Source organism: Eumetopias jubatus, unplaced genomic scaffold (assembly GCF_037043125.1).
Source record: "Eumetopias jubatus isolate StellerSeaLion01/CBP00866 unplaced genomic scaffold, mEumJub1_p1.0 scaffold_6, whole genome shotgun sequence".
Lineage (NCBI taxonomy): Eukaryota > Metazoa > Chordata > Mammalia > Carnivora > Otariidae > Eumetopias > Eumetopias jubatus.
In genome coordinates, this window is record NW_028274812.1 from 7,407,217 (window position 1) to 7,432,732 (window position 25,516).

The following is a 25,516-nucleotide window of genomic DNA, read 5'->3' on the forward strand; positions in this document are numbered from 1 at the left end:
ATGCTCGAGGCTGGATTTTTGCTGAATATTTGAAGGGAAGACTTGAATCCTTCCTTGGTTTGAAGTGAACATGGCGCAGAGCGGCAGAGCATGAGGAGAGTGAGTGGGTGGTGAGTTGGGCCTGCTAGGGGCCGAGTGGGGACAGGGTGTGGTGGATGAAGAGTGAGCCCTGTTTTGAGAAAGAGACGCCCTTTCCCCTTCTAGTCCGGAAAAGTAGAGAGGGATAGATACGGGGGATCTGATTGGGAGGGGATGTGAAATTCAGGATTGGTGCACTTGAAAGCTACCAGCTGCGTTCTCTGGAAGCCAAGTCCGAGGCAGGGGGTAGACTACTGGTGTTTATTGGGATGGCACCTGGGAAAGGGGGGAGGGGCAGATCGGGCGGAGTAAGGAGTCACACTGTCATTCGGGCCTGACAGAGCCTGGGAGCAAAGGCAGCCCATGGTGGCTAAGCGGTCCCCCTCCCTGTCCTGGGCAGCAGGTTGGGGTCCCTGGAACGCATGACCTCCGATGAGGCAGCCGTCTGCAGCTGAGGGCCCAGCTCTGTCACCGTCCTGCGACAGCTCGGCCATGGTCCTTCCTTGCGGGGCGCGGGGGGCCTCACCTCCACGTTCACAAGAGCTCTACACCTGTGTCACGTGAAATCTTACTGCGATAGAGGTTAATTAAGAAGGACGGCGATGGTTTGGAGAGTCCCCAGGGGTGGTGAGAGAGGTGCTAGCCAAAAAAATGTGAAGGGCCAGCCACAGCCAGGGGCCTGACCAGGAGAGGGCCCCAAAGCAGCACCGCACACCGCGCTCAGCAGGGACACTGCGTCGGGTAGATGGCATGATTTCTGCTAGACTTCTAGCCTCGCTTGCTGCACTAGCAGTGACTGGCTAGGGCGGACCCAGAGAAGGAAAAGCAGGTGCAGAGTGCTGGAGAACATGAGAGGTGAGAGGTCAGAAAAGGCCACTTCACCAATAAGCAATAAGCAAAGCACCTTCATGGCTGGAGGTCGGAGCAGAGGCCTCTGGGAGGAGAAGAGGGGAGGGTAGAGCAGGAGCCCCTCGCAGGTGCCACCGTTGCCCTGCTGGGTGACCGTGAGCACATGGCAGGGGACTCATCCACTGTGGGCATGGCTGGTACCATGATGACAAGACAGCCACCCATCCCTACACTTGTCACCTTCGCATCTCAGCAGCAGGTGACAGAAAATAAAGGACATGAAGTGTAGGGTACATTCGAAGATGATTTCACTCTGGAGAAAATACAGTGTGAGGAGGGCGTGGGGGTGAAAACAGGCTGCAGTTTCACACAGGGCCGCCCCAAACACTCTCACTGAGAGGGTGACGTTTGACAAAAGACTCGAAGGAGGAGCCCTCCATGCAGATGTCGGGGCCAAGAGCTCTCCGGAGAGAGGAACGGCAAGTGCAAATGGCAGGATACACTAGATATTTATTTATTTATTGGAGAGAGACTGAGAACACGGGCAGGAGAGGCAGGGGGAGAGGGAGAGAGAGAATCTCAAGCGGACTCCACACTGAGCAGGGAGCCCGTCGCAGGGCTCTATCCCACGACCCTGACATCATGACCTGAGCCGAAACCAAGAGCGGGAGACTCAACGGAGTCTGCCACCCAGGCTCGCCACCACAGGCACATTTTAATAGGAGACTTTTCTCTGTCATCTTGAGAAAAGATCTCCCCTCGGGAACCTGAAGGCAGAGGACGCTGGGCACCGTGAGGATTTGACTGGTCCAAGTAGACAACCGTGGCCCCAGAAGATGACCCATTGCCATGCGCGTGGAGGCTCTGAGTGAGGAATTTGGAGAAAGCAAGAGTGTAGCTCCACCATTAACAACACTCTCCATGTAGTCCTCCTATGCCAGGCTCTTCCTTCCTCCCGGTGCCTCCACCCCTCCTCCTCACACTACTGAATTCCATGTGTGTCTTGTGTTTCTAGTTTTGTGATTTTGAAACTCGCCCTCACACGAAGTTCGCGTCTGTCCATTTCCCGCGCTGATGTTCCTGTGGCAAGCGCAGTTACAGGCGCCCCTCCCGTGGTCTCTTAAATATCTTGACCCCCTCACACGTCTTCCCTTTTAACTAATGCCATATCTGTCCTTGTCTATTATATTTTATGCCACCTACCAGGTGTGCCAGGTAATTATCTAGTCTTCTGTGAAAGATGTTTATATTGGAACTCTCATTGACATCAACCCTTGAACCTTAGGAGAATGTTAGAATACAAATCCTGAAGACAGGCTAATTTTAAATTCTGGTTCTTATTTTATCTGGCATTAAAGTAAGTCAAATCAGTTTTTCTCAAATTTCAGGGATGTGAAGGGCAACGTTTTAAAAAAATCCTCTAAAACTAATAAGGTTGAATAAAACTATTTCACAAAAAAAAAATCTCTTAAATCTGTCTAGATATAAATTTAGACATAAACATTTTATGCTTATACAACTGGAAGGCCCAAATGAAAATCAGTAAATTAAATATAAATAAAAGACCAAAACCAAAAGCATTCCAGTTAACTTCTGTGAATTTCATATCGCAGATGCTGGCATTTTGCTGAAACTAAATTGTTGCCTGGGATGCAACCAAGGCCCGGGCTGGTTGGCCAGGTTCCCCTGAACTGTGCGTGCCCACATCGCTGCACCCATGGTGCCTCTCCCACGTGAACCTCCTACACTTGGTGCCAGTCCGCGGGCCCCCCGCTCGTTGGAAATGCACCCCTGGAATTCTGCCTCGGCTCTTTCCTTATGGGTTTCACAGAACCTCTTCTTCCCAAGATGATCTAAAATTCTAGCACCAAGATGAGGCTGAACTTCCACCGTAGTTCTTAGTTGAACTGTGGCTAACCGAATGATCCAGCATGACTTCTCCTAATTGTTTAGATAATTATCAGAATAGCAATTCTGATATGAACATCTCAAAAAGAACCTTCAGACCGCATGTCCGTGGCATCCAGTTGGACAAACACGGTTCTAATGTCAAGGATCTAGCTTCCTTTCTTTATAACATTGGACGTGCCAGAGGCAATTAACATACTGTGTTTTCCACCAAAATATTCATCTCAGGATTTTCATTTATTTTCTTGGTCTACGGTCAGATGGTGACATCGCCTGTTTAGATTTTGTTTATATTTTTAAAACTCTTTTGTACTACTTTGGTAAGCATTTGTAAACCACTCTCGCAAGGTATGAAATGTTATAATATCAAGGACAGTGTCAAATATAACATCAAACAGCAAAACCATGCTTCAGCATTTTACATGACCACAGAATTTCTGAATTGCAACAGACCCCGTCAAATTCATCTCTACAATATCCTGCAGAAATAGTCATTTAGCCTGTGTCTGAAAACCTACAGTTACTAGCTCATCAGGCAATGTATTCCATTTTTAAGTTAGAAATTTCTTTCTTTTGAACCAAAGTCTACTGCTGTCATTTTTGCCTCTTAGTTTTAATCCTACCTTCTAGAGTAAGACACAAATCTAATCTCTCTTGCAAAGGATAACTCCTTCACCTCCGTGAAGATGACAACTCCCTCCTTCCTCAGCCTGCCCTCCCCAGATAGACGTCCACGTCCTCGGTACTTTCCATTATTCTTACATCACAAGGCTGAGTAACATGAACAACAGCACAGTGATTGCTTTGGTGTATTTTGCATACAACCCAATTCCTTAGTAGAAGCTTCAACAGATTATGTAATCCATAGATTGTATCTAAGAAGTGAGCTTTTATATCAATTTTTGTTACTGGAGTTAATATCATAAATGACTACAAACTAATACGTACAATTATTCAGTTAAAAGGACAGGGATGGAACATAATTAAATGACGACTAAACATGTACTGGCATGCATACATATAATTTATTTACTTATTTCTGTTTACAACTGGAGAAAGAAAATGGGAAAGCCTGAAGAGGCTCTTACCAACCGGGTAGAACGGAGGAAGGTCATGGGCACCCTGACTATCCTGGCTTTCTTCCCAGGTCCTTTCCATAAGAGCCCCTTTCCAAACTGAAAGATAGAATCCCTCTGGCCTTGACAGAGCCTCCTGGAAGAACCAGGCAAAGTTCTAAACTACAACCAAATCCTGTGAAGATGCGGTATCCAGCTGCCCCATCTTCCTTCTTAGTTCTCTGTGTGCAGCACGCGCCCCCCCCGCCCCCCGCCAGAGCGAGGAAACAGGATGTGGTAAATAAGCACAGTGAGCCTATACTCACCAACTCTCCCACTCCAGCCCCACAGAACCCTGGCTCTCTATGAGGGACAAATGACATGCTGGGGAGAAATGACATGGTGGCCTAAAGGCCCACAAAGGCCGGGTCACCATCAGGAGGGAGAAAAGGCTTGGCTGCGCTCACCTGCTCCTTCCCAGTGTCACCGTGGGGGACCAGATGGCAGCTATAGTGCCCTCCGAGGTGTGGCCTTTGTGTGGTTGCTTAGAATGTGTTGTGCGGGTGGGGATCTGCGTCCCCCCCAACACTGGACGCTGCTAGTCATATGTGCACGTAAGAACCCATTACCGCACCGAATGGGAATAACGTGTTTGTGATTCATTCTGTTCTCCAACAGCTGGCTGCCCCAACTCCTTGATTAAAGAGCTCCATCACTTCAGGATTCTTGGAGAAGAGCAGGTGAGTGGGCCTCTCAAAGGCAGTGCCAGCGTGTCGTGAAAGACAGACACTAATGAGACAGTTTGGGCTCTCTCCAGGGAGGCAGAGTGTGTCTCCTGACCCTTGGCGCCCTAAAACGGGGAAGAAAGCCACACTGCAGATATGTGTGAGGACGCTCTTTTCCTCTTCTATCCATCAGACCTGACAAGTTGTTAATTGGTACATCTGCTATCTGCCGGAGCATTTCATCTCAGGATGCTGGCGGTAAGCAGGGACAACATGGGGGGCAGGAGAGCCAACAAGTTAGTGTCCGGACGCATGATGGGTAAGAGACCAGGAGCCACAGACGGCCCTGACGTGATGTCTGCGTGTGAGGGCACCAGCCCCTCTCACCAGAACTTTGCACGGTGTGCACCTTCTCCATATCTCACTGCAACTGCTTTCTCTATGGATACAAACGTGTGACTTATATACATACAAAGCCTGGCCCATTAAAAGTAGATTACTTCAGGGGTGCTGGGTGGCTCAGTCGTTAAGCGTCTGCCTTCAGCTCAGGTCATGATCCCAGGGTCCTGGGATCGAGCCCCGCATCAGGCTCCCTGCTCGGCAGGGAGCCTGCTTCTCCCTCTCCCACTCCCCCTGCTTCTGTTCCCTCTCTCGCATTCTCTGTCTCTGTCAAATAAATAAAAATAAAATCTTTTTTTAAAAAAGTAGATTACTTCAATACTGTGGTGCTCGGTGACATGTCAGGTTTTAAAGAGATGTGCTAAGTAAATAATTCAGGGTGCCGAATTACACACACACGCACGCACGCACGCGCACTTTGCCTGTGTACAAATACATTTCTTAATCTTTGTATAGAATTACAGCTTCCATAGTATTTTGTGAAATCTTGATGTCAAATTATTCTTGAAATACTCACACCAAATAGTTGATGACATGGGGCATGACCTACCTCACCCTCTCTTACTGGTTTTTACCCCCAAAGGTCATCTTTGTCACGTCTGACCAGGGAACGTGCAAAGGGAGATGAGTTTTGTCAATGAGTTCATGGTGAGGGTGTTTTTCTTTGGTATGTGTATGTTGCAAAGTTGGACGCCTGTGTCCAATGTTAGATTAAAAACAGAAAGGAGCTAATTGGGGGAGGATAAAAAACTAGAATTATTTCCAGTTCCTTGATTTAACAGGTTGCAGAATGTCTCCTTTGTGTTTTCATACTGCCTATTCCCAGAATTCAGCAGACATAAGTGTTTATTCAAATATAAGCAAAATCAGTTATCCTCCATTGCAGGTAAGAGTTAATAACTGACTCCCTCAAACATACCTATTTAGGAAAACACATGCATCTCCCAGCCATTTTCCTGTGAAAGCCTGAGAGATTTCTTAAAGTAAGAATTACTGATTGTTGCCCTGACATTTCTGCTCAGATAATGGAGCCTTCTCTTCTAACTTGTACCAATATTTGCAAATTATTTCCCTATTTGTGTTAGAGTCATTGGTGATTAGTAGGGAAAGAAGCCAACTATAATCATCTTAGATTTGCATACAAGTCAGGCCACTTTGCATTCTCCTAGAAATTTAATCAAGCCATAATCAAAATCAATATTATTCTGATTAGTTGTGCAACATGGGGACAAGGTGTACAGCAATATTGATCTTTATTTCATGGAAAAAAAAAAACACTTTTCCTTCCTTCCTTCCTTCTTTCCTTTCATTCAGCAGATACTCACTGTGTACCTCCTCAGGTGCTATATGCCATTCTCGGTTATCAGGATATAGGAGTGAAAAAGGAATACCCATCAGTGGAAAACCGTTATGCTGTATACACACAGACATGTTCAATATACATTATGCTAGGTGGTTGTTACGGCCGTGGAGAAAAATAAAGCCAAAAAGGGGGTAGTGGTAGCAGAGGGAAGAGGTGAATTTTCTCTAAGGCGGTCAGGAAGAACCTCACTGAGCAGGTGATTTGTGAGTGAGGACCTGAAGAGAGTGCAGGAAAGCATCCTGGTGACATCTGGAAAAGGAGCTTTCCGGATAGAGAATAAAGCGAGTACAGAAGTTCTGACATGACCCTCTGTAATGCTCATTTCACGTAAAAAGCATTATAAAATACGAGGTGTGGTTGGAGTAAGGGGGGAAGAAATCCAGGAGAGTGTGCACTGGAAGCCAAAGGCAGGAAGCATTTCTAGGAAGGAAGGCTGATCATCCATGCTCCATGAGACCAAGCAGGAGCCGGCTGAGAAATGAACATTGGACTTCGAAACTTGGAGGTCCTTGGTGGCCTTGACCAGGGGATGGCAGGGCTGAGAGCCTGCTTGAATTGGGTTCATGTGCAAAGAAGGAAGAGGAATGGGAGAGAGCAAATACTGGTGACTTCTTTTTTGAGGAATTCAGCTGTAAAGGAAAGCCAAGAATGAGGCAGCTGGGGTGAGGGAATGTGGAATCAAGATCCTTTTCTTTTTTTACAGGGAAAGCTGAGGCATGTCGATGGGCCAATGGGAGTGGCTCTGTAGAGGAGTAGGGGGTTGGTGATGCAGGGGAGAGGAGAGACCGTCGGGAACAACGTCCCGGCTCACAGCTGCCGAGTCGAGTCTCTACCTGAGACACGAGTAGGGACAGCTCAGCCTGGTGGCAGAGGGGACAGCTAAATATGCAGGCTGGTTGCTGCTGCTGTCCCTCCTTTCTCGGTGAGACGGGAGGGACAGTTGGCAGCTGAGAGCACACATGGGGGTAGAGCCTTCCAGGGAGATGAAAGGATAGTGAAATCGCCATTTAGGAGGGTAGGGAGTAATGAAGTTGGGAAAGGGATGAGTTTGGAGTGAGATCCATGAGCCTGGTGTCTTTCTGTCCCATTCAGCTGTGTAGGCACAGGTGCAGAAAACAGAGAGTTGGGTTCAACTTGGAGTTGGGTTTTCAGCTAGGCGAGCAGAGAGGTGGGCTGAGAAGGGACTGGGATGGGAAGGGTAGTTGGTCGGTTGGCTCCAGGCCCCAGTGGGTCCAAAGGGTTTTGGGAATTTAAGGACTAGCAAGGTTTAGCTGGAAAAGCAGATGTTGCCTGAAGAGTGGGATCCTTGACATGGAGATTGTGCAGGCACGCAGGGACTGGCAGCGGTGGGGCCGGGGGGGGCTGGGGGTGCTGATGGCTGAGTTAGGACAGAGGAGAAGTTGACTGCAGAGGTTGAGGTCACGGACTCAGGAAGCCAGGGTGTCAGAAGTGTGGCCCATGTGGACATTGAAACCCTCCAGAATTACCACCAGAGCCAACTTGGAGAGAGTTCTGTTGTCCCAAGCTGAAGCTTCCAGAAATGCCGTCAGGAGGGAGCAGGGAGAGAGTGGGGGCAGAGACTGGGGAGAGGGAGGTGGGGCTCAGGAGCTGCCTGCAGATGGAGAAAGAGCACCCAGTGGAGCCTGAGAGTTCGAAATTCGAGGCTAGAGGATTGGTTTCAGGAGAGAAGAGAACTGTCCCCAGACTTGGAGCATTGTGGAGCAATGCTTGGTAGTATGAAGTGTGCAGAAAACATGTGAGGGAGCGGCCGAGGAAGTGGTGTCCCAGGGCAGGAGCCAGTTTCAGGGAGGGAAGAAGGGGGGAAGGACCCTGGGAATGGATTGAAGTCACAGGGGTGGGAGTTGGGAAAGCTCAAGGACAAAGAAGGGCAAAGGGGTACACCGAGCCACGTGTGGGGGTGGGAGTCAGACTGGAGAATGACAGGGGAGCCAGGGACTGCTTTGGGGACTGATATAAATCAGATGTGTCAGCCTGGGACACTTCTATCCTGATGACACATGACAGAAGCTGGTGGCCTCAGGGCAGATGGTCCTGAGGCTCTGGAGAGAAAGCCGAGCGGTCCAGCCCCACCGCTCCTGCGGGTTGGGGTAGGGTGGCCGCTCCCTCTCCGGGAGCTGATGAAACGTGCAGGCTCTCTCTGGATGCTGGAGGCAACTTTTATCACTTGACAAAATGAAATTTTATATTAATATGTGTTACAAGTGCCCTTGGACACATCATTTCAGTCCCTCGCTGATGTGGCTTTTCCATTTGTAGAAAAGGAAGAGGAATGGTCAGCCATCTCTTAGAATTTTTGGAAATAAATAGAATTGCAAAGTGACGTGCAAATAGTAAGTGCTACACTAAAATGTTTCTGATTTAAATACTATATACATTATTTATACTCAATCAGTAGATTGAACTAGTTGCAACAAGGTAGGCAATGAAGTAAGTGTGATGTGCACCTAAAAGTGAACTGATAAGATGAATGCAGATACTGGTTAATTACTGAATCCACTGCTGGATGGTGGAGATGCTTATCGGTCATCTAATTTCTTCATATGTGATCCCTTTCCATTTTCATCGGTCCCCAATAAGCACTTGAGTTTTGAGATCTAGATTAAAAATAAATCATTACACACTATAAATAATTTACCTTCCTAAAATAAAAATACAATTAAAACTCCTTGGAATTTAACATATAACCCATTTACTTTAGCTTCTTGGCCCCGTGACTTGTATTTATAATTCACGTTCATAAAGCACCTTTCATGCCCCCAAGTCCAAACTACTTGGCAAAGATGTTATCACATAGTAGGACATAAGCGACCCCAAAGTTCAAGGTGAGCCTTAAAAGAAAAAAAACAACCCACCAGGAGTGATATCTGTCATCAGTCCATAGGGCTGTGAGAGCCTTCAGAAGAACTGCGTTTCAAAAATACCTGCACTTATACCAGCTTCCCCCACCCCAATTTCAATCAATTTTAAGGAAACAAAATTCATTTATTCAACAAACATTTTGTGAATACCTTTTTTGTACTATTACTGTGCTAGTGTTAGATACAATGGTAAACAAGGAAATCACAAGAACAAATCATGGTAAATGCTAAAAAGAAAACAGTGATTGAGATTTAACCTAATTTAGATAAGGAGCTAAGGAACCGTGAACCATAAAGGTTGAAAAGGCACCACTGTTCACTGAGCTGGGATCTCAGTATGGGATAGAAGAACACTCGAAACAGAGGGAAGTGTATGTTCAGTGACCCCCCCCCAAGAGGTGAAGAGATTGTCCTATTCAGGCCACTAAATAAAAGCAATGTGGCCGGAAGATAATGAGCAAGAGGGGTAGTGATGAAAGATGAAGATCATCCACACCATGTAGGCCATGGTCAAGATTCGTATTTCATTCTATTTTCAATGGAAAATTCTTGAAAGTTTAAGGAGGGGGCGGGCATTAACCAAATTACATTTCAAGAATGTCAGTCTTGGTCCAATATGGACAGGGTCTGGATCAAGACAGTTGGCAGAGGAAAGAGAAAGAAGTGCATATTCAGAGGTCGGATGAAAGGTCTCAGGGATTGATTAGCTGTGGGTCAGGGACATGAAGGAGTCCTACAGTTTTATCCTACTGAGCTGTGTAAGATGGTAGGAAGGTGAGGAATCCGGGGCTCAACTCTGAGCAGATGTGATAGGCCTAAGGCATTGAGGAGGAGGCAAGCTGGGATTTGGGTGTGTGTTTTGGAGTTCAGAGGAGATGGAGGTCAGGGGTCAGAGATGGAGAGATAAATGTGGGGTCTCTGGCATGCGGGCAGTATTGTATTTTTTTAAGTCTATTTATTTAAGTAATTTCTACACCCAACGTGGGGCTTGTGCTCATGACCCTAAGATTAAGAATCACATGCTCTTCCAACTGAGCCAGCCAGGCACCCTGGGCAGATGGTATTTTAAATCCATGGCAATTGCCAAATGGAGATAAAAGACAAGGAACCATGTGAACCCTAAGGAGCCCCCACATTTGGAAATGTGTTTGAGGAAATGAAAGCCCAGGAAGAGACAGAGAGGGGGAGGGGAGATGATGAGCACCACGGTGCCTCTCGAGGAAGTCAGAGAAAAATCCCCTTCCTCTGAAGGTGAGGCGCTTGAGTTTGGAGGCCAGCAGAAGTACTGATCAAAACCACTTCTCAGGGACTGTAGTAAAGGATAAATAACATGTATCCAAGGGCCCCCCTGCCCTGTGCTGACTGCCCTGTCAACAGCATGTGCTTAGTGGTCCTGTTTGCAAAACCTCCAGAAGTCTCTGGAGTCACTCCTGTGAGGAAAACAGTTCGAGGGAGCCCACCTTAATAGCCTCGCCCTCCTGGGGGCACTGCCACGGCCACAGAAAAGACAAGGGATGAAGCAGCCAATTGGTTTTGACCTCCTTTCCGGAAGATTGCACAACCACTGGATGTTCATCATGTCATCAGGAACATCTGAAAAAGCAAAAACTTCAGGGCACCAGGCTGGCTCAGGCGGTGGGGCATGCTCGAATCTTGATCTGGGGGTCATGAGTTTGAGCCTCACGTTGGGCATAGAGATTACTTTGAAAAAATAAAATAAATTTAAAAATTTTTTAAAAAGAAGAAAACCTCCGAAGTTGCAATCCAGGGTACGGTCTATTGCCCCAATTACATTGCAGGTGGTGTTTGATCTGTTTTCTCCTTACATCTGATTTCAAGCCATCCTAATGATTGTTTTTTCTATGCAGTGAACAAGGTCCAGCCCTTTCTCTAGCCAATTTACTCCATCAGTCGATGACAGATGTCCGGGGATAAAGAAAACATTATTAGCAACAGAACAGAGACTACAAACAGCAATGTGGCAGGCACGCCCACAGAGGCTGTCACCAACTCCCCCACGGGCTAACTACCTGCAAATGAGGAAAAATACAATTAAGGTTACTGAGAATTTAACAAGTGTTGTGGGGTTTTTTTTTTTTATTCTAATACATATAGAAAATAGGGCATCCTCTGCATAGCAAGGAGAAATGGATTCATGATAAATGTGTGTTTCTCTATAAAATTATTTGAGATTTTTTTATCCAAAGAGGAAATTCTATAATAACCTGTTTTTCATTATTTTCTAAAAGATGACTGAGGAATAATGAGCTGAAAATAAAATTTTTTTTAATAAAAAGGAAAAAAGAGAAAGTGGGCGCAGCTTGGTATTGGGAAAGGGTGGTCTTCAGAGCCACAGCCCTGATTTTCCATCCGGGATTGGGGGTGTCCTGCCTGTGTGAAGGTCAGCAAAGGACTGAACTTCTGTGTGACTTAGTGGCCTCATTTTTTAGTCCCCAGAGTAGACAGAGAATGCACTGCACAAACTAAGTGTTGGCACAGTGGCTTGGCACAGAGGAGTAGTTCAGTGAACGGTATTTCTGTCTCTCCTCCACGCGGGATTCAGAGAGAGGACGCACGGAGGGAAGCCTCTGGATGCTTGTGGCTATGACTTCAGAGAAGCCAGAATTTAGGGAGGGGAAAGCAAGACAGTCCCCAGCCTGTATAGGGGTTGTTTTGTAGCTGTACCTGAGTGCCCCCAAAAGGACGCTCTGGAAAATGCCACAGCAGAACAAAAACAGTCTTCCTTCCCAGCTCAGAGGATTTGGAAAAGCTGCCATGGAGCACCTGGATTGCTGACAAACTGTGACTCATTTTGACAGAACATTTGCCAGTTTTCTCAGATTTTCGATTTACCTAGCATTCCTGTACTTCAGATTTCCTGCAGCTTTTAAAATTTAGGTTCCTTGTTGCTTTCTTTTCTTAGGGAAGCATGCAAATCCAGTATCACGACAAAGAGGTCCGTGTCTTCCCACACAGGTCTTTTGGGTGGTTTTCCAGTGGTGCGAGATAGTCAGGCGCAGGTCCTTCCCAGCCTGACCCCTCGAGTGGCCACGAGTCTTTAGCATGCAGTCAATGGCCAGCAAGAAAGGGGAAGCTAGCTGGCCCTTGTGGGATTTGAACCTGAGACCCTTGCTTCATTATAGAGCAATATTCCACCCAACTCAACTCTTCTACCTACCTACAGACCACCAAAAATACAACCTCTCTTTGATTATACCCTCCCATGATTCATTATTCAGATTCCTAAAATAGCAGTTTATGGAAACTTCTAAACTTCATACTTTAAAATGAGTATTTTCCATTCTTAGGAGAATCCATGAGCATACACATAAAGACTGAATAATTTACTCCTCGAATAAATAAAATATAAACCATAGCGATTAGTTGAGATTTTTACCTAGATAGGTCGTACCAGTGGAATGCATTTTCACTATAATCTGTTGAAATACAAGAAATGTTCAAAAATGTTTTTTCCTTAGGGGCAAAGTGGTATGCTTTTTGTTAATATTAATATTTATTTTCAAAATTTTTGTGAGTATCATGGTGTCCCTCTAAATTATCTTAGTTATCTGTCTGTGGATTGTCCATTTTATGAAAGTATATCTATAAATTGGCCAACTGGTTTTAATAGCTTACACAGCATTAGTTGACAGGTAAGGATGGCTGTGTCTACACATACACAGATGCACACCCAGTCACTCACTGTGAATCCAAAGACAAACAATAAATAAAGGATTTTTAGAGAATTTGCTTCTTTTGAACTCACCTGAGAATAGATTCTACACAGATTTAGCACACATTACTAATTAATCACATTCCTTCAGTTCTGTTCATAAAATGCTCCCCATCATTGATAAGTAAAGAAAGCCCTCACATATGCCCCAAGTAGTAGCAGCTGATTCGTATCTGCTCACTATCCCCAACTGGGGTCCACTTATCACTTTATCACTATTGTGTGTATTTTGCACTCAGATGAATATAAATATTCTACTCTACTTAGTGCTGATTTGTTACAATTCTCTAGTAAATAGGTAGTCGGGTTCTTTCAATGCATTGTCAACATTGTGCCATAAGTGGCTGAAAGGGATCCATGGAAATGTGGGCCGTATCTTGAAGGGAACCAAATAAATATCTCTAATGACACAGAGATAATCACATGTCTAATTTCTTTCCTTAGAGTGTGAAGCTTTCGGTGAATACTAACTCATTACTGTCTTCAGGTCAAATGTTTGTTCTCATAAATTTCACAATGTTAAAAAAAAGAAGTAATGCACTCGGTAGGCATAGGTTTTATTTCAGATGTGTGTACTTTTTAATTATCAGTAATTGCCAGGTATATAAGTTAAAATATTTGTCTTCCTTTAGAAAAGTTGTGTGCTCAAATTCTCTTGAGTGTATCACAAATAGAATGAGTATAATAAAGTCATTTTTTATAAATTCCTTAGCTAATGAAGTGAACCAATTTCATCAGTATCTGAGGCCACTATGAATGCAGTCAGCAAGAATTTCTAAAGTGTTAATGGACTTTGTCCATAGGTTAACTTCTTCGTGGATAAAAGCTATCGTCATAGTAGTAAAATCGCTTAACTAAATTAAATAGACAGGTGATCTGTCGTTAAATCAGAAAATAGCCAATTGCTTGAGAGCCATTTATTTAAAATAGAAATCCATCCACCATCACTGTTATTAATTCCCGTCACCATTGATTATTTTGTTAGAAGTATTTAATTAATTGGTGCTCACTGGAGTTAGATTTAATTAATTCATCCTACAACAATTTGTTGTTTACCAGCTATGGACAAGGTACTCTAGCAAATTCAGGAGATACAAATACAAGAAAGGATGGGAGGGAGTGCAAAGGGTCTACAGTAAGGTCTGAAGGGACCGGATACTCTGGGTCCCCTGGACTCACAAAACTTAAGCAGCCAAAGATCTCTTTTGAGACAAGGACTCACACTGAGCAGAAACGTGCTTGGAATAGAAAAGGGGATGAGGGAAGAGGAAATCCAATTAAAATCCAGTTAAAATGGGTAACAAAGCTGGAAGCTCATAGAAAGTAAGTTCCACCAACGAGAAGAGGAACCACCAAGAGCTATGCTGGATTGTACTTGTTTCTAAAGTTGCAGAACTGATTTCATGTAAAACTGTGCAACAGCAAGAAGCAAAGTTAAATTCCATACAAAGTTTTGAAGAGTTACAGAGAATGAAGAGCAGAATGACGTCCTGAGACACAAGAAAAGTATGTCAGTCAGGTGGAAACTAGAGTAACTATTTCAAAAGGAACCACATGATTAAGCAATTATACAAATACACATAAATAACAGATATTGTCTTAAGAGAAATAGGAAGTGAAAAGGAAGAAACTTCTAAAACATGGAAGTAAAGTGAGATGAGATTCCAGAAAAGTTGACAGATGGAGAAGGTGAGTGAAAAAGATCCAATGTATGTATACTAGAAATCCTGTAAGAAACACATCGAAGCAAGAAAATAGAGCAAACACTGAAAATTAAATTCAATACAGCTTCCTTGAATCGTGAAAAATGATCAGAAAATGACCAGCACCAAGGTATAGTCTAACAAACTATCAAATTCTAAAGGAAAAAAAAAATCCTTTGGGCATCTGGGCAAAAAGATTATCAATTCAATGTGTAAAGGAAAAAATCAGATTGTATCAAGCTTGTCCATAAAGCCTTATAGCAGAAACACATGGAATAAGACAGTAAAGATGCTCAAGGAGGAAAAACTGTGAGCCAAGAACTTTATATCCAGTCCAATTCATTTTCAAGAATAAAGGCCCCAAGGAATGGTCACCCATACATAAGACCTCAGTGAATGTCTTTCCCATGCACTCCTTCTGAGGAATTTACTGGAGAATGTCCTTCTCACAAACAAAATTACTGGAAAGACATCAACATAAGGACTGGTGGCGAACGTGTGTGTGTGTGTGTGTGTGTGTGTGTGTGTGTGTGTCTTTAGACCCAAGATAACATGAAAATTAAGAAAAAGAAAGCATAGTATGGAATGGCCATATGTTTCAACAATACAGATACAGTATAATTAGAAAAGCTTGGCAGAAGAAATGGTATAGCATGTAAAGATATATGTGAGGTTTTTAGTAATCATATTTGTAGATTAGATATTGGTATTGTTATTCTAATATCCTTGTATATGTATGAGATCAAGCAAATGAGCTATTGTGGAATATTGTTTCCTCTTCCATCATCCTCTGTGTTAAGAACCAGTGTAGAAGAAAGGAGATACAGATGTAAAATAGCAAATGTTAAGAAAAGCCTTATAGTTCTGAAATACCTACCCTCTGAGCAAATTTCAAGTATACAATATAGTATTAGTCACTGTATTACCACTGCGCACACTAGATCTCCAGAACTTATTCATCTTGCAAAACTAAAACTTTGTGCCCATTTTGGATAGGCCAAAGTATGAAGGTTGGACAGTCCAGTGGTACAGCACTGAGCTGAGCACCTCAGAGGGGTTCGATAGATATTTATTGAACTCATTCACAGTTGCATGAGGGGATGCACATGGGGCTGGGAGGGACTGAGGAGTGCCTTGCTCTCTCACGTAAGTCTGACCAAACTCCCACTGGGCTTAAATCCAACTTCCTGCCTACTCTGTACTTTGCAGCCAGGTATTGGAGAAAAACAAAATTCTGCTGACTAGTTTTCCTTTCAATTCATAATCTCTGCCTACAAATGGGTTGTTAGTGCTGCCTAGCAATAATGCTGGCTCCCTCCATCCATTCCCTCTCCCCTGATCATTGATACCTTCTTTCTCTTCTCAAATTTCCAACACCTCCTTTGTCTGTCTGCGCCTGGGCCCAAATACTTTGCCTCCCTTCCTTTGCTAAGGATGGCAGCCTTCCCTCCTCAAGCCAAACCTTCTACTCACCCTTGTGATCCCACTCCTCCACCTGCCCAAGGACGGAGCTCACATTTATCATGACACCCTCCTTGAAGAATTTTGTTCCCTTGGCTTCCAGGACACCTACATCCTTTTCATTTTCCACCTGCCTCATAAGCTGCTTCTTCTCAGTCCCCTTTTCTGGCTCCTTCTCATCTTCCTTACAAAGGTTAGATAGTCTCAGCCAGCCTCATGACTATTGAGATAACACAGAATTGGATTGTCAAATCAGACTCACAGGAATCATAGATGTAACCTTGTGTCAAGCTTTACTAATAACTTCAAGGATGCGGGTAATAATGAGGTGCACACAAGGCACAGAGAAGTGTGGGTTGTTTCTCAGCGTCTTAGGGTGTACTCTAGGCCAGACTTAATAAATGAGGTTTCAGAGAAGTTCATGGAATGATCATTAACATGAAATCTCTCAATTATATAAACTGTCTCATCATTCCCCATCACTCGAAGAATCATTCATCATGGAAGCATTTCCTGCTTAATGTATTCCATAGTTAAGAAGTCTTTTCTAGTAAATACCATTGTATGTATGTACCATTAGCATGTTTACAAAAGGATTTGACCAAGTCATCTTTCTTTCTTTCCCGGAGCTAAAAAAATGAGAAAATGCATGGGAGGCCTGATACTAACCCTTTTCCTCCCAGCCTTCCATGCACATATGATTTCAAAATTTGTATCTACCACCCACATCTTTCTCCTAAACTCCAAACTCATATATTCAATTAGCCACTCAGCATCTTAGCCGTGTAGCAGTTTATCAAACTGAAGATGAGCACTAGAAATAATGACTCCTTTTCCCAACTCCCAGCTACACACACACATGCTCATGCACACTCACACAGATGCAGACACATCCCCTTCTTATATGTCTTTCCATCTCTGTAATTCATTCTCTGTCTCCTTCTGTGTGTGTGTGTTCTTCTGTCTTCTCAGGCAAAAACATTACATTCATACTTGACTCCTTTTTTTTTTCTCATGCCATGTATCCAATCTGCCTAAAAATTTTGCCATTTCTGCCTTCAAAATATATCCAGCTGATCTCCCACCTCCACCACTACCCTGCTGGTTCAAGCCACTGCCATCTTGCATGTGGATCCCTGAAAACCTCCTGCCTGCTCCTCTGCTTCCTCCTTCCATCCTTGCCCATGAGAGTCAATTCTGAATATTTCAGCCAGATGGCTGTTTTTAAAAGATTAGTCAAATGATGTCACCCCACAGCTCCAAAGTCTCCCGTGGTTCCCATATCTCTCAGAATGGCAGCCAGAGTTCTCCTAGTGGCCTTCAGGGACCTGCACAGCCCAGATCCCCAACAGCTCCCTGATGCATCTTATGTCATTTCCCTGTCTGCTGTCACTCAGCCACACTGGCCTCTGCTGTACCTCAGAGCACCAAGCGCAGTCTGGCTTCTGCATCTTGGTACCGCTCTGTCCTTGACCGAAAAAGCCCATTCCCACAGGTAGCCACGTGGCTTGCTTTTCTAATCTCCCTTAGATGTTTGCTTCCAAGTACCTTCTTTATTAAGGCATCCCCTAATCACCTCTTCAAAATTATAGTCCCCATCGTCTCCAAAATGTGCTGCTTCCCACTGAAATATAACCTTTCAGTATTATTGTTATAGGCAGGTGGATGAGAGCAGAGGTGTCTGTTTTGTTCACTGCTGTATCGCCCACAGTCGGATCTGACACACACACAGTAGACTGTCACCGAATGTTGCATAAATTAATTCACAGTTGAGCAAATTCGCTTGACTTGATCTGAGTTTAGAAGCAAACATGATCAGATAACATGAGGAGAACAATAACAGGGCTGCAACAGGAATATGCTGGACACTGCACTGTGTAGTTTTATTCTGCAGGCTGGGGAAACCACAGAGGGTGTTGAGCCACGCGACGGCGTGATGAAGTCAGGGATAAAAGAAACATGCTTTAAGAAAGAGAATAATGGTTTTGAGGAGCTCTCGCGAGACTGAGGCCTCTTCCTAGGCCGGCGCTCTCACCAAGGAGAAGGCCATGTTCAGTTCGAGCGCGAAGATCGTGAAGCCCAATGGCGAGAAGCCGGACGAGTTCGAGTCCGGCATCTCCCAGGCTCTCCTTGAGTTGGAGATGAACTCCGACCTCAAAGCCCAGCTGCGGGAGCTGAACATCACGGCTGCCAAGGAAATTGAAGTTGGCGGTGGTCGGAAAGCTATTATCATCTTTGTTCCCGGTCCTCAGCTGAAATCTTTCCAGAAAATCCAAGTCCGGCTAGTCCGTGAATTGGAGAAAAAGTTCAGTGGGAAGCATGTTGTTTTTATCGCTCAGAGGAGAATTCTGCCTAAGCCAACTCGAAAAAGCCGTACAAAAAATAAGCAAAAGCGTCCCAGGAGCCGCACTTTGACAGCCGTACATGACGCGATCCTGGAGGACTTGGTTTTCCCAAGTGAAATTGTGGGCAAGAGAATCCGTGTGAAACTGGATGGCAGCCGGCTGATCAAGGTTCATTTGGATAAAGCACAGCAGAACAATGTGGAACACAAGGTTGAAACTTTTTCTGGTGTCTATAAGAAGCTCACAGGCAAGGATGTTAACTTTGAGTTCCCAGAGTTTCAGTTGTAAACAAAAATGATTAAATAAAACTTTCACAGTAAAAAAAAAAAAAAAAAGAAAGAAAGAATAATGATGAAAGGAAAACATGAATCTCTTCTTCATCAAGCTGAATATGCTCAGCATTGCCCAGATATGCTCAGATATCATGTGGGCTGCCCACAATTAGCACAGGGTGGAATATCAGGACTCTCTTCAAAATGGCTTTAAAAGCCCATAGACTCCTGAAGAGAGGCATGAAAATTACTACTTGATGAGCTTGATAATGATGCCATAACTTAAAATATAGCTGTGTTTCCTAAAATTCGTATGAAATAAGACTGTCAAATGCAGTTGATGGTAGTAATACTAAAAGAACAAACTTTGGGGGGAAATTTAGGACCAATTTCCTAGAAATATGAAGTTATCTGTTTTGCCAATTGCAATTGGGAAGACTTTCTTTATGTTGAATCATAACTCATCCACCCCACCCCATCCCCTTTGGTTTTTTTACCGAAACAGATGAACAAGAACATCCACACACCACAAACTATTAACATTTTGGCTAAAACAGCACATCTTAGTATTACCACTTTAAAAAACTCATGTTGGGTTTTGTTTTTGGTTTTGGTTTTTTTACAGTATAACCGGTACCAGCAATATGGCGCTGAAGAGTGTGTGCTACAGATGGGGGGTGTGCTGTGCCCCAGCCCTGGCTGTGGAGCGGGGCTGCTTCCCGAGCCAGGCGTGAGGAAGGTCACTTGTGAAGGGGGCAGCAGTCTGGGCTGTGGGGTGAGTACCACTTACACCTCTGGGTGTTGATTGTGTGTGTGTCTGTTTTTAGAAAATTGGCAATGATTATAAATTTGTTTTATTTTCATTTTCCCTTTGCACTCAGACATCTTTGAACTGACGTATAACGAAATAGACCTTTAGGGGTACCTGGCTGGCTCCGTCAGAAGAGTATGCGACTCTTGATCTCGGGGCTGTGAATTCGAGCCCCACATTGGGTGTAGAGGTTACTTAAAAATAAAATCTTTAAAAAAGAAAAAAAAGAGACTTGTAAATTCTGATATAGGATTCCAGATATGAATATATATGCACCAATGGGGAGGAAAAGGTCATATTAAGAGTTTCTGCTGTAATTGTTTGTCACAGTGTTTTCTCTAAGATGTCGTGAATCACTAGACCAGACTTTTTTGTTTTCCAGTGCTCAGCTGATTCAGAGAAAAAATTTATTATTTTTCAGAGTTGGCTTTAAGTAGACAGAGTAAAGGAGAAAGAGAATTTCCCATCAGTGATGTCTTAACGGAATTGTTTGCCTAAGTATTTCAAGAAATAAAATGAAGATTAATATGGAAAACTTGAAATGTTATTGTGTCATAAAAATCATTTTAAATAGAGATGAACAGAACTAATGGTGCCTCTTAGGGAAGCAGAATAAGAAACATGGAAACTCTTTGTTCTAAGAGGTCAACCAATATGACCCAGACAGCCTCTTGAATGAATCTATGGCTGCAAGCTGACAGGGAAGGTGTGAGGAAAGCATAACTCAAACACAAAAAGGCTTGCTAAATTATAGGTTGAAATGACAAATGGCTAATAATCCTGATATTAGATTTCACACAGGCCAGAAAAGGAAGAAAGTGTATGTGCCTATAAAACGCTATTGAATTTTGATGGGGAAACATTTCTTTTAAAATTGCAACTTCATGAGGAGCTTTGTAGAAGGAGTGTTGTTGGCAAAGGCTTATTGCCGGGGCCTAATTTTTGGCTGAGAGCGGTAAGTCACCTTTGCATAAGTTCGCGTCTGTTGTCTTCAGTGGAGCTATCTGTGGGGCTGCAAAGTCCTGGGCTGAGCCATAAGTAGAGGAAGTGGATGTTGAAAAGCCATGAGATACCGTGATGCCTACTCAGAAAAAAATGCCTCTGGATTAATACTCATGACTTACGTTAGAATGGAAACACAAGTCATGTTTGCTAGCTTTAGGTTTACTAAAGCTTGTTTAGGCTTCCTAAAGTTATATTGTATAATCTGCACTGATTGTGTGCAGCCTAAGCCAGCTGCCAAATTCTGGGAGATCAGAATGCTGGGGAATGTTTTCTTTTAAAATGAGTTGCAATAGTTTTTAACTAATGACTAAATTGTATCCTTCTGCCTGCTAATTGCCCACTGTTGTTCCATTCTCTAAAGCTGGATTTTAAGGTCCTAACTTTCTTTATGAGAAAAAGAGTTTCTTTGGCCCATCTTCTGCATTCCGCTGTTCACCTTGCTTTAAAGAACTTGGAGGGTTCTATATAATTTTAAGTTTTGAACAGCTGTGTCTTCCTTTTTTCATTCAATGTGACATTATAAGTAAGTTATGTACACATTTAAGGTCCAAATCCTGGAAAATTACTTTAGGAATGAACTGAATGGCTTTCATACCTTTGGGTTAAAGACTTTGGGGGCAAACCTTACCTAAACGAGGAGAGCTGTTTTCAGGATGTTTCTTTGTCCTTTTGAAATTCTAAGTGATGAGTTTTATTTTATATTCATTTGTTCGTTTTTGTGCTTGTCAGTTTCTGTGTTACTTCTCTATTACTGCATAACAAATCACCCCAAATGTTAACCATTTAATTAATAAACATTTATTATCCCACAGAATGGGCATCAGGAGTCCATAAGTAACTTAGCTGAGTGGCCCTGGCACTGGCTCAGGGTGTCTCATGACGACACCATCAAGCTGGGTCACGTCAGTTATCTGAAGGCTTGACTGGGGCTGGAAGATCCACTTCCAAAATGGCTCATTCACATGATTTTAGGCCAAAGGAAAAAAAAAAAAAAAAAAAGCTCAGTTCCTCACTGGCTTTTGGCCAAAGGCCACAGTTCCAAACCACATGGCCCCCTTCTTGGGGTATTTGTCCCAAGGATGGTAGCTAACTTACATAGAGCACATGATCTAAGAGAGAGCAAAGAGAGGGCCACAGGCCTGCATAACCTGATCTCCAAAGATGTACACCATCCCTTCCACTTCACTTCATTCGTTAGAACTGACAGGCATGATCCAGCCCACCCTCTAAGAGAAGGTAGTTAGGCTCCATCTTAAAGAATTCATGAACCTATTCTGAACCACCACAGTTTATAATTTGGAGAACTTGGAGAAAGAATAGAGAAATGATTTTCTAAAGTATGCACTTAACTTGATGCTTTCCTTTCTCCCCCTGCCTTTTTGCCCCAGGCCCCATACTCTTGTTGAGGCTTTTATCAATCCCCATTGTTTTGGCTTCTCAAAAGAGATAAATTGACCTCATCATTGCCCTTTTCCTTCAAATCCTCAACTTTCACAAAAGACTGTTAACCAAACTAACATGGTTTTGGGGATTCTGTAGTGGTTATTAAAAAGGAGATTGGGTTGGATGCCTTAAGTTCAAACCCTGGCTCCATCAACTACTAGTGGTCTTAATCTTTCTGTACCTCAGTCTCCTCATCTCTAAAATAGGGTGTATTATAGCAACCCCATATAAGACCATTATGACAATGAAATGAGATTATAAATGTAAAATGTTTAGAACGGTACCTGGCATACAATGTATATTTGTTTACTATTTAATAAAAAGTTTAATCAATGCTTATCAAAATAAAAATCCTTCTGTTCAGGATAATCATTTGATCCTCTCCTTCAAATATTCTAGAATCAAGCTCCATCAACAGCAGGGAATTAGGTATCTAGGCGTCAGTATTTTAATCCTTCAAAGAATTGCTTCTCCTACATCGTACTTTGACAAAATGTCATTCATTTACACTGTGGTCATTATACAGGAAATTTGATGCGTGCAGTTCAGAACATGCCAATGGACTTTTCTATGAGATAACATGGTGGCTCTGCCAGGCTGACCTTTGCAATGGGAGCACTTAGGCTTGTCCTGAGGAATATTGTCCTTGAGAACATTTTAAATTGTGCAACTTATAAGGGGTCCCTCTGAAAGCTGACTGGTCAGTAACCTAGAGCCACAATTGTGTGCTAGCTATCACATATAAATAGACCATTATTACAACAGATTTTGAAACTTATTTTCTGGCTTCACTTTTTTCCTTCTTTCTCTTCCCCTTTTTCTGATGTACACAGTTCTGCTATGATTTGTTCATTCTTGTAAGCTGCCAATCTTTTCTGGATTTAAGGGTGGCAATGGAAAGCTGTTGTGTGGTAGAAATCATGGTTAGTTCATGTTATTCATAGAGAACAGGGCCCAATAAGTAGAAGTTAGAGAACAATGAATCTCTGCTTAGCATTTGCCCTTATACCGTGGACAACCAACAGCAAAATGGGCTGCCTCAGGAAGTAGAAAGCACCTCATCCTACACAATATTCAAGGAAAGTCATTGATAACAAAGCTATGGAAGAATCATAGAGTCTCAGATGTGAAGACATTCTAGGTCTCACTAACCTCGGTGGTTCTCAGGTTGTAGTTTACAATTAAATGTAAAATATCTGTGAGTCTACTCGGGCTTAATTTTTTCTCAACTACCAACAGATTTAAAAAGTGCAACTCTTATTATCTAGGTACCCAAGAAATGCTTGATGTTATAAAGCTAGGCCTTAGAGATGCATTGTGATGTGCCCATGGATACCCACTCTCAAAGCTGAGACACAACTGCGTGTGTTGTCTTCCAGTCAGTCAGCTCACCGCTACATACCTAGATGGTCCTTCATACACCCATGATTCCTGTTGTATGTGGTTTCCATCTGAAGAAACAGATTTCAGTATTTTGATTGTCTTTGGCTTCTTAAAATAAGTGCTTTGACTGTATTTATGACTCTCTTTTTCAAAAATATAGTACTGTCCATTGGAAAATCAGATTACCGGATCTTGTGCTCTGCTGTATCACTAGGCTTAACTGTTACCTGGAGAGCAGTGCACATTAGCTCATACGTGAACACAAGGATTTCTATTTAAATGATAATGTCAGTCCATCTCAGAAAGGCCTGATAGATGTGGATGGTTCCAGCAAATTTATTACCATTATAAAGAATTATTTGAGCTTAAGTCCCACATACCAGGATTCGAGTTGAAGTGTTACACTTGTTTCATGCCTTTATATTCCCATCCTTAATTTTGACATTATTGTCCTCAGTAACTCCATGTATTTGGAGTTCAACATTCATTGGGGATGGATGGATGGATGGATGGATGGATGGAAATGGTGTTTGAAGTATATGAATACACTAGCACTTTTATTTTCAAATATTAATCATCATTTACCCCAGTATTAGAATTGCTTACAACAACCTCACCAAGAAATTCACAATGTAGAGTGTTTTACTTGCACACATAATACATAATTCAGAACTAAGTTCAGGAATCCATAAAAAGTCAATTAGGAACCTGAAAGTACTGCAGGAATTACAGTTTATGTCCCCTGTCAAAGGCTACATGGCCAAACTAGAATTTTGTACATCCTGATATATAAAATGTCTTAGTCTTGGGGGCACTGAGATTTCGGTTTTGACACAGAACAGAATATTTTTACATTGATAGATGGAACTGAACCAAGAATATATTTGGGGATCAAATAGCCTGACCTCACTCTCTGCTAACCCTGATCATATTTTTACTACTGCTTATAAAAATATTAATTGATTTCCTAAGGAATTCATGTTATGCATTATTCTTTACTCTGGCTTATTGCTATTCATCAGAACTATCTCACTAACTTTTATGACTCCAGTGTAAAATGTTGACATGTTTAATACTGGAAAACAGCAGCAAAATATGGAATACATTAATACTCACTGACCTGGGAATACAGAAAGCTAAGGCAATCAACCTTGTGAGTTTTCTATAAATAAAACATCATTATCTTATTTGGTGTTGCTTGGGGATATTACATGTCTGAGAGAGAATTTCTTATCTAGGATAATACTAGGAATTAGATGAAGAGTTTTTTGTTTTAAATTAGAAATCCAGGAGAAAAAAATCCATAAAAAAAACCAGATTTCTTAAAAAAAAAATCATATTACTGACCATTTGTTAAGGACGTAAGACAGAATTTCTTCAGGCACCTGGTAGACACTCCTTCCTTTAATGGAGGGTGCTGTGTTGCTGCAGGTTTCTCAAGGCACTAATGAAGTGTTCATCTTGGGCTCCCCACTTGCACAGACCCCTTGTTTTTACCAAGTTTGTCTTCTTGCATTTTCTTTGAAGAGGGCCTCAAAGATTGTAGAGCTTATTTAAAGATGGAAAGGCTCCATCAAACCAAAATCTAGATCTGCACAAGTAGGGGGTACGACCTGCTACATGCAAAGAAATTTTTGTTGAAAATGATGATTTTGAACTACTTGTAACAGTAGCCTTACTATATTGTTGAAGATTGTACTTAGGTCAGGGTTCAAGCCTCATTTTCAGTTGTTATATAGGAAAGGAGTCAACAAAGGCAAATGGAGATACCCAGTCTTCCACTCAAAGATCGGATATTGAGTTAAAAACTTAAGTTAATTTGTTGACATATAGGTACTAGTAATAATTTCTAGTAATTGTTTCTATTTCTGTGGTGTTAGTCATGATCTCTCCCCTTTCACTCATGATTTTGTTAATTTGGGTCCTTTCTCTTTTCTTTTGGATAAGTCTGGCCAGAGGTTTATCGAGCTTATTAATTCTTTCAAAGAACCAGCTTCTAGTTTTGTTGATCTGTTCTACTGTTTTTCTGGTTTTTATTTCATTGATCTCTGCTCTAATCTTTATTATTTCTCTTCTCCTGCTTGGTTTAGGTTTTATTTGCTGT

At 42.8% G+C, this 25,516-nt stretch overlaps 1 protein-coding gene and 1 pseudogene across 1 annotated transcript in view; both read left to right on the plus strand.

Annotated features, from left to right (window-relative positions):
• PRKN (parkin RBR E3 ubiquitin protein ligase) overlaps window positions 1-25,516 on the plus strand; it is a 1,301,937-nt gene that overhangs the window by 1,105,266 nt on the left and 171,155 nt on the right. Inside the window, exons 8-9 of the mRNA XM_028103346.2 lie at window positions 4,569-4,630; window positions 19,396-19,545. Coding sequence (XP_027959147.1) covers window positions 4,569-4,630; window positions 19,396-19,545 — 212 coding nt within the window. The remainder of the gene's footprint in view (window positions 1-4,568; window positions 4,631-19,395; window positions 19,546-25,516) is intronic.
• On the plus strand, window positions 18,150-18,825 carry LOC148164039 (small ribosomal subunit protein eS7 pseudogene; annotated as a pseudogene).